The 10,170-nt window shown below is 40.4% G+C and overlaps 1 protein-coding gene across 14 annotated transcripts in view; it reads left to right on the top strand.

Annotated features, from left to right (window-relative positions):
* The window catches only part of cacna1g (calcium channel, voltage-dependent, T type, alpha 1G subunit), a 291,002-nt gene extending 282,420 nt beyond the window's left edge, over positions 1-8,582 (top strand). For 6 of the 14 annotated variants that reach the window (XM_054766569.1, XM_054766571.1, XM_054766580.1 and 3 more), the window contains one exon: positions 5,476-8,581. In XM_054766569.1, coding sequence (XP_054622544.1) covers positions 5,476-6,465 — 990 coding nt within the window. In that variant the 3' untranslated portion in view covers positions 6,466-8,581. Of the gene's footprint in view, positions 1-731 lie in introns of all 14 variants that reach the window. The other 8 variants (XM_054766573.1, XM_054766579.1, XM_054766581.1 and 5 more) reach the window with 4 other exon arrangements.
* Positions 8,583-10,170: the final 1,588 nt, after the last annotated feature.

Consider the following 10,170-nt stretch of genomic DNA (forward strand, 5'->3'; position numbering starts at 1 on the left):
AATAATAATCATCACTGTTTTGTGGTTGACTAGAGCCTATTATTTGTCAAAAAATATGCTTATTTAAGCAAATTGTACATATTTTTGGTCAAAATTTAGCATTTTTAAGCATTAAAATACAAATACAAGGCATTTAGAAAACGCATTGAAAGACACGTGATTCTACACCACTCACGAGATGTCCGTAATATTACATTATGTTGCATTAATGAGACAATAGCCACTGCAACTGTCCAGAAAACGGAACAACAACAAGGAACTTTCCCAGTGCTACGGGTGTAAAGGTGACTTTAGTGGTGTTATTTCATCAATGTTAAAAACCGTATTTCTATTTCTATGCTCTAGTTATGAAAAAAATTGATTTCTAAGTAAGGAATCCTACTTCACGGAAATTCATTTATCACGGCCGTGTCTGGAACCAACGTTCATTTATCACGGCCATGTCTGGAACCAATTAACTACGATAAACGAGGGATTGCTGTATTTCTGGAGTTCAATTCAGAGACGAAGTAAATAAGAAAAAAATATATAGTAAGAACTGGAATAACTTAACTTTTCAAAGATATTCTTATTTATTGAGATGCATCTGTATATGATTTGAAGGTTCATGAAAACAAAAACATGTAGCCTCTCTAAACAATGTCCTCCCACTTTCTTCCCCTCCGTCCCTCCCCCCCATACGTATCTGATGCCTCATTTTCCATACTGTATCTGTTATGATCTGACCTCAGCTCAGTTGGGCCCAAAAACCGCCTGACCCTGAGCTCCTGCTCAAACACAGATACTCCTGTTTCTGAAACAGTGAGGGAAAAGTAGACTTTAGCCACCACTGGGCCTTTCAGAAACACTGGACTCCATGCTCATATTGCAAAAGACGCAAAGTCGAACTAATATGCAGGCTTCATTCCATTTTTTTTTTTCTGTCAATTCCTCAAATGTTTACTGTCAACTCTTCACTACCTGAATTTTTAACAATTGGCTTTGGGGATGGTATTTTAGCTTGATCTTATTACAGGATGATCAAATTGCAGTGAGATAATGTACAGTATATAAGCCGGTAGGCCTGTCACGATAACAAATTTTGCTGGACGATAATTGTCCTGCAAATTATTGCCGATAAACTATACTATTGACAACATTTTTTGAGACCATTTTTTCATTAATGTAATTATAATATATGGCAAAATAATGCAAAAACGCTGTATCAAAAAGCAATGAACTTTAATTTCTCAAGAGTATTTAACATTCCAATTAGAATGTCAAGAGCTTTTAAATAAAATAAATTAAACAACATAATACATTTTAAAAAAAGACCAAAAAAAGTCTCTTTTTAGCAAAAGTTGCATTTAAATAAAAAAATCATAAATAGACCCTGTCTCTGTTATGAAAAAGTGCACTCTAATAAAAACCATAAAAACACTAAATAAAAGGGAGTGTCAAGGCTCTGTAAAGAAAATTGCACTTGAGTAAATATTGAACATTGGGTGTTATTCCTTAACAGGAAGGCTTAAAATGTAGCAAACTACACTGTGCGTGAGTGTGCACCATTTTTGCATTGTTTTGTTTATATTTACTCTGCCAACCAAACACCTCAGTAAGCGTAGACTGTCGGGACGAAGGCTCCGTTGCACCCCAGGCGCTAGTTTTTTTTCCCAGTTGGGAAAACTGGACAGGATGGTTGTGCTTGAGGTGCACATACAAGTTTGTCGTATTCCCCTTTTTCGTCGCCACCACTTTCCAACAGATGCGACATATCTGCTCATCTGTGTTCAAGGGCTCACCTTGTTAATTCTGTTTAAAACCAAAATATTCTCACACCGTGGCTGTGGCACGGAAAACATCGCTTTTCTACCGTCATTCATTGTTGTATTTGCTCACTTGCAGGCTACAGCACTCTCACTAGCAGCCCCGACTCCACGCACTGGCACAAAGAGACTGAATGAATGACCGGAGGGTTCACTCACTCCGTTCATTCCTCTATAGAACCAACACACCCAGGTGCTGAGACAGAGGCAAGGGGTGAACCCTCTTGTCATCCAGCCTGTTTGGTAGAGAGAGAGAGAGAGGAGGAAAACAAACACGTATGCACATGTCAATTTATCAAGGCTGGCAAAATGACAGGGTTCGTTTTTATTTATCGTGCGATTAATTGATTACTGTGACAGGCCTATAAGGCAGGATAGGTTATCATTTGGCAAAATGTATGGCGTCCTTTTAAAAGAACTCAGGGGGTTGTAAAACAACAGCATGTGCTCTGATACTTTTTGTACAGTCATTGTAATAGAGCACTTAAACTTTTTTATTGACTAGATTAGTTGGCTAAACCTGACAGGGTGATCTCTTTAGATCATTAATATACTGCATAGTATTATTTTAGTATGCACTCTTTCTGTGCAATCTTTGACCACTGGGTGTCTCTGTGGTCACACCGTCAGGGCTCATGTAAGAGAACCCGTTCTTCCAACTCATGCATGGCCTCTTCCCACAAATGCAAATGCACTAAAATTGACCCCTCAGCAAAGTGAAGACATTTTAATCACCTCTGAGATGAGAGTAATTCATGACTTGAGGGACATTTTATGAGTTTTAACAAGCATTGTTGTCACTGCTGCAGTGACATGTTGTGTTCACCCTCTTGACTGTTGCCCACTCGCACAGACATGATCTGATTTCACAACATGATTGTAAATGCCGCCGACTGTACTGCCTCTTGCAATTTACAGTTGTTTGTTGTGCGAAGGTCAAAGGTTAGAGGGTCGAGTAGTCTGGTTCAGAGTTCACAGAGTCAGCTGGCAAGCAATGAGCTACAAGTGTCACTCCATCTGAAGCACTGCTTATGCTACTATTGAAAAAACATGTTTGGACAAGCTTTTATTATCAAGAATCATGAAGTTTTATTTGCCATTTGTACACACATTAGTACACACATACACACAGTTCTAGCAAAGCTGATGAGGAACGAATATGCCACATACATAGTTAGGACACAAATCAACAGCAGCAGATAACTGGCACAACAACCATGAAATAACCTTCACATTCATTGGCTACAGACAATGTGGCAATTTGCTGAAGTGAGACATTACAGGTGGTCCTCGGTTGACAACATTTCACATTCGTTTTGTGGCGATGAACACACTCCCACAAAGTTTGGTCTGTAAACATGCGATTCACTCGAAAACTAGTTACGTGAATACGCACCGAGTGCAGCAAGTATGCAGTGTGTGCCTTTGAGTGTGCCTGCGCAGCTACACTGAGGAAGAATAACATTGCTTCTTTTGGACTTCATTATGTCTCCCAAGCGGCAGTGTGTCAAAGAAAAGGAAAGCCATCACCATGGAAGTGAATATTGGTAAAAGCTCTGAGAGAAGAGACACACCCACCAATATTGGCAGCTCCTGTGGTCCTAGCCGCTCGACTGTCGAGACCATCATTAAATATAAAGATGATTGAATGCTAATGAATGCTAGCAGGGTCATGGACTCCATTATGGTTTAGTTCCAGTTTACATGACTTACATCACAGTCTAGGAATGGAATTGTACGTAATACGAGGACAACTTTAATTGCAATACCAGGTGTCAAATCATTTTTACTCAATTCATTGAGGTTTAAACTAAACTTCACATTGAAACCTTATGGTACTTTCTCACTAAAACACTTTTGGTCACAGTAATGGATCCCAGCGTGAGAATAAAATCAGTTGAGCCAAGTCCACATCTTCTAAAGTCCAAAAGAGCTTGGTTCAGCATTTGTAAGAAAGTATTCTGAATTCAACCTCTTCAACTTCAAATTAACTCATCAGGTTTGACGATTAACGGCATAGTACAATGACGTAACACCATGCAGGTAGTAAACACATACAAACAAACAGATCTTTGGTGTAACATGTACGTCCCTCGCTACATCGTGGTTCGAACATCGCTCCCGCCCTCTATCGTGGTTTTTCAAAACTTAATGAATAAATGATCGCTGTTTCACAGTTGACTATGGCTGTTAATATTAGTCAAAAATATTGAAAGACAAGTGACAAGTCACTAGGCATCATTACTGTAGATTGCATTACCTTCACACTGCATGTAGTCAGCCGTGGCAGCCGACGTGATAGGGTGTAAAAAAGTTTCCTCACATTCCGTGTGGAAGTGGTAAACTTTTTGCTTCTTACTTTGTTTTTCTTCCCCACTCCATTTGAAACACTTTCTTAAGTTAAGAATAAACCTATTGGAGGCTAACTCGCTAGCTCAGTAGCATGCTATGTTTAAAGCGGCGTCCGTCTGTTGTGTTCCTGCAGTGATCCCGTAGCCTGCGCATTACAGTTGCACAATGGGGTGTAAACAAAGAATAATATAAGTGTGAAGGTGACTATAGGGGTGTTATTTCATGTCTACAGGGCTCTAATAATGGTACAAATTGTATTTAGAAAATCATAAAAAGGTTTTCGATGCTCTCAATACAATACAATACACAATTAATACAATATAAATAAATTGTATTCAATTGTGTTCAATTTATTAATAGTGAATCCTGCTTTGCGGAAACTCACTTTTCTAAATTCACTTATAGAGTCTGGAGTCAACTGACCGCGATAAACGAGGGACGACTTTATGCGGTTCACTAGAGTTAACTCACAACATTCCTTTCATGTACAGTTGGCTATTTGCTGGTACATCATCCAGATCATTATTCAAGTTATCAACAGGGCAATTTTGTTCCATGTAACATTTATTATCACTGTTTCTCCTACTACTCATACAAAAAAACCTACTTGTTTATGTTGGCTAATTTGTTTTTTTTTTTCCTGCTTGAAAATGAAACGAACTGAGGGGAAACAGACTTAAAGGTTTACAAACTCATGAGCCGATTTGGACCAGAGAAAGCACAGCACACTGTTAAGTCTGTTTATATGGAACCTCTTGATGCAGTTTGTTTTCAGGTGTCAACGTAGCAACCGCACTTACACAGTAAGATCCCATCCAACTTGCAAATGCACAAGTCGGGTTTTACCCTAAACATCCCAAAACTACTGTAGGTAGCGCATAAACAGATGACACCACTGACTTACCAAACACGTCAACACGTATTCCCTATTCGCCGGTGTCTCTTATGATGCATTTGTGTTTTCTTGGATTTTTAAAGAAACTGAACCAGTGGGTAAACAACCAAATTTACAGTACAAACCCCGCAACCATTAAGGCAACCTTTCAGTGTAAAACCATCTATGTAATAATACATGAATTCTGCAGCTCCAGTAGAGAATAAGAACAAGGAAATCTGCCAAGCTTGTGAACTTTGACCCATACTACGACTTCTCATCCTCATCAACTCACACTAACCAGTTTCCCTGTCTCACCTCTAATCCCTCGAACCCCGGGATTCCATCAACTCCCCCTCTCATTATACATATGTCTGCAACTTCCTCACCCATCCCACCCTAAATATTTCATCCCACCTTTCTCCCCCGTGCCCCGTCTTGCAGGTTGCAGTGTCTACTGATTCTCAGGAGGCCCTGTGTTCAGATGGAGGGGAAAGCAGTGAAGGACTTGTGAATATGGCTTCTCTTGGCCTCCCTCCACCTTCCTCTGCCTCCTCTTCCGCCACCTCCTCACCTTTACCCTTCTCCCATCACCAGCAGCAGCAGCCTGCTCTCTGTCTGGTCCCGGCCACACCAGGCGCATCCCCGAAACCTTCGCGCCCCAGCAGCGTGCACACGCAGCACCACGAGCAGCACTGCCTCGACTCTCTTTGCCTGACTCCTCCGCCCTTACCGGCGAGGCCGCAGCGACAAAATGAGGCCTCTGTAGATCAGGAAGTGTCCCTTATTATCGGGAGTGGGTTGATTGGGAGTGAGGACATCCTCCGGTCTGATGAACTTGCCAGCAGCAGCAGCATTGAAGCAAAAGGGGATTATGAAAAGAACGCACACTGTCAAGAGAGCGGCAGTCCGTGTTTGCGGCCGTTGAAGAGGTTCCACAGTGTTGACACTCAAGGCCGCAGTGTTCTCCCGCCCCGCCCTCGCCCTTACTCCTGGCTGGATGACCCACGGCGCCACTCAGTGGAGGTTTGCTCTGCAGTGGAGTCCCTCCCCCAATACAGCACTACGTCCACGTCTTCTGGTTTTGTGTCACAGGCCGACAGTCTGCAAATCCACAGCCAGACTCCCATTCAGACCTCACTGCCCTCACCTCGGCGCAAGAAGAAGATGAGCCCACCTTGCATCTCTGTGGATCCCCCTGATGGATCAGAACCCGCATCGGGGCTGTACCCAGGCTTAGGGTTGCCCCCTCCCTTGCCCAGTCGAGACACCTGCCTGAGGCGGAGAGCACCTTCGAGTGACTCGAAGGACTCCTTTGATCTAGGTGTTGCAGAGGGTTCAGGACAGGACGGTGGCTCTCCAAACCCCAACACCAATCCCAAGCTACTGACTCTTCCCAGTTTCTCCTTTGAGAAGACAAGCTCTGAGCACTGATCGCTGACAAGCAAACACACAAAGACACAACACAGGAAGTGATGTGATAGTTCTAGTAATAATGCTGTAAAGAGTAATAATGGTATAGCTACAATAACCGATGAGACATCCTTGGTTCCTTTCAGGAGCAGTGCTGTAGTAGCGTTACAGACCTTCGTCTTTGTATTTTTTACTGCCAAAAAGGGAGACCGTACAATACACCTGGCTGTCTCTCCTCTGCTACAGCTGCATGCAATTGGCTGCAGTTGACCTGACAACCTCTGGAGTGACATCACAAGGCGATGCCACCTTAGAACTTTCTGGTGTTTCACAGGGTTGACTTTGCCCGCTCATTGGAGGTACAAAGCAATATAAACGTTTTAGAGACACTATTTTCTTAAATTATTGGTCCATAGTGTTTGTACAGGATGTTGGGTTTTTTTGTGTTATTTTTTTCCATTCTGTTATGTTCAAGTGACTTTTTTGGGGGGCGGCGGGTTCTGAGAGGTTTTGTCTTGTCTTTTTTTCCACTCTAGGTTATTTCTAGCTTTCTTGGTTTACAGAGGAAAGTGAACATTTTACAAAGTGCTGAAAACCATGTATTTGTAGGAATAATATATAAATATATATAACAAGTCATTAAACAGAGCTTGGATTTTTAAGCACACTCATTTAAACATGGTTCATTGATTGTTGAGAACGTAAGCTGCGACCGATGCATTTGCATTGATTTCCCAATTCTCCAGTGTCGCAAATCGCCACAAACTCGACAAACTTTTATTTCAACTTTGTATTTCATTGCTTCCGACAACCCCATGCTAAACATAGTTTGCGGAGTATGTTACAAAGAAACTGTAAAAAGGGGATTATCAAACAATCTTTGACTTGTGTGACACTGAAAATGATACTAAAGCACATCATTCCATGTTTCACCTCATGGACCTTATTCTATATAATGGATTTATTTCATTTTCAAAATAAACACTTATTTAAACTTGGATTCTTGCAAAAAAAAAAAAAAAAACATGGGGCACTGAAGCTGTACCAATTTGTAAAAATCACCGTAATTTCCCAACTATTGAGCACACTTGAATATAAGCCGCACCCACTAAATTTAAAGAGAAAATAAGATTTTTACACATACAGGCCACATCTGTCTAAAAGTCCATGTCGCGACATAAGATAGTAAGTACACAGAACGATGTTACACAGAAAGATTTAACTTTTAATTCAATACATGTTTTTTTCCAAACACAGTGAGTGTAATACGGCTAGTTAAACAGTAGCCTACCAGAAAAGTCATTCATCGCTGTCTTCATCTTCCTCCTACATCTTCTTCAGAGTCAGAATTGAACAGCCTTATAATTCCTTCGTCACACACTTTGTCAGTCTCTCTCTCTTTCGTTGCGGCTCTCAGTGTCACTTCCATCTCGATTCAAATTAGCCCTTGAGCTTGTGCTGTCCTCTTCATCAGGTGGTAGTCCAGCCCTTAGAAACCCGTTGGTGATAGTGGATTTTTTTGACACTGGTCAACGCTGTCAGGATCCACTGGCAGACTTGAGCCTTTAACTTGAAAGTTGCATCATGCATTTCTTTGTGTGTTTTCCATGATGAGGATGTATGCATGAAGTGCAAAATGACTGTTCTGAAGCATACGAGATGCTGCAAGATTAGAACATGGTCATAAATTAGCCGCATCACTGTATAAACCGCAGGGTTCAGAGCGTGAGAACAAATTACCGGAAATTACTGTATGTTTTTACCTAGGACACCTCTTGTTGAAGCATTTCAGGCATACTACAACTGCTCTATTATATAACCTGGGCATTCATTTACGTAAACCACAAAGACGATGGGGCATTAGCTGGAGACAGGCTGAAAACGTTATTATAATATACAGTAACAGTTATGCAGTATACTGTATAACAACTACAATGATCAACTTTAATAATAATAATTTGGGGTGCATGAGAAAATGCTGTGGCAAGGAAAATGTTGCTCTCTTTGACCACATTAAGTGGTAGCATGCATGAGTTTGACGTTTGCATGTGGCGGTCGATAAAGTAACAGGCAGCTGCATTAATTTTTAAACAATACCACCTGTTTTGATTGGTACTTTCAACATCAAAATACAGTACATACATCATGTCTCGCTCTTTCTTATGGTGTGCAAGTGAGCCAAGGGAAGGTAAAATACACCACTAGTCGAGGTCAATTTACACAAGAACTCATACAGTGAGGATTGACCCTGCCCTCAAAGAAGACCATGGTGCCAGTAATGGAACTGTGGGGGTGCAGAGGACTGTTCAGAAACTCATAACACAGGTGAGTACATTATTAATTGTTTGTATGTTTTAACAACGGTGGATTTCTTACCACTTTATTACACCTAACATGTATTATCATAGCCACAAATTGACCCTGAACTTTAGCTTTAAAAAATATATTTCTTTTTAAATAGATACAGTATATATTATTTATTTATTGATATATACATACATATTTATTATAATAATAATGATTTGATGTATAATTTTTTTCTAACTTGAGCACCCGCTCCCAAAAATGTCTGTGAACGCGCCTGCACGTTGACTTTCTAAAGCCCGTGTCTTTAATGTAAGCGTGACATCATTATTCTTGATAATCTGACAATATAATACAGAGAAATGCCATAAGATGAGACGCTGCAGTACTTCACCTCAGCATGAATGGACGGGGGTGTGTGTGAGCTGGAAGGTGCTCGTCACTGCCGTACTTCCATAGAGAGGAAAAGCCAGCGCCAGATTTATTTTTTTCAACTTTACAGAAATACACAAACAGCAGTGCCAGCTAGTCAGCAAAAAGTTAAATATATAAAATATATTTTTATGCCCTGCTGAATGAATGAATGACTGAATGAATTTGACTGCCAAGATGGAGGATTATACTGTATATCCAAGCTCAACAGAAGGTGGCAAGAAAGTGACAGAGCGTTTTCCTGGATAAAGATCTGGCGCATGCATGTCATATACACATAAAAAGGTAAGACCTCAAATGTTTTTCAGTTTATTCAAAATTTAAAGAAGTGTTTGAAAACAATTGTTTTAACAAGTGAACAACAATCATCTTTTTTTTATTGCAGGTAATTGTTTCCAGACCCGACTGTGATAAGTGAATTTCCACAAAGTAGGATTCCATATTTATAAATATATATTTGTATTTGTATTTTTGTAGTGAGAGCATAGAAAATCTGTTTATGACCTTCTAAATACGTGCCACTTTTACATTAGAGTACTCTAGAAATTATATAACACCCCTATAGTCACCTTTACATTCGTACTACCCAATATAGTAGACATAATAACAGTAAATAATCCATTTACAACATATATTAGACTCTTGCTCGTGTGTGGTGCTATAAATGTGTTCCCTAAGGGAGCAGAGAGAGGGGCAGACAGGAAGTGACGTTGGGGGTTCTGAGTTTTTATTAGGGATTATTGTGCCTGCCGTGAGATAAGTCAAACCTGCAATAAAAGCTTTATGTTCCGGTGTTCAAGTCTGGTGATTGTACTGTATGTCTCACCAAACATTACAGCAACATTACTGACACCTAGTGACTAGTGTGGAATACTACATCATTCACGGCGTCTTTTAATGTGTCTTCTGAATGCCTTATATTTGTATTTTAGTTCTTTTAACCATTTTTTACGCTTGAAAATGCGTAAATTGGGAAAAAATATGTAAAAT

Source organism: Dunckerocampus dactyliophorus, chromosome 2 (genome assembly GCF_027744805.1).
Source record: "Dunckerocampus dactyliophorus isolate RoL2022-P2 chromosome 2, RoL_Ddac_1.1, whole genome shotgun sequence".
Lineage (NCBI taxonomy): Eukaryota > Metazoa > Chordata > Actinopteri > Syngnathiformes > Syngnathidae > Dunckerocampus > Dunckerocampus dactyliophorus.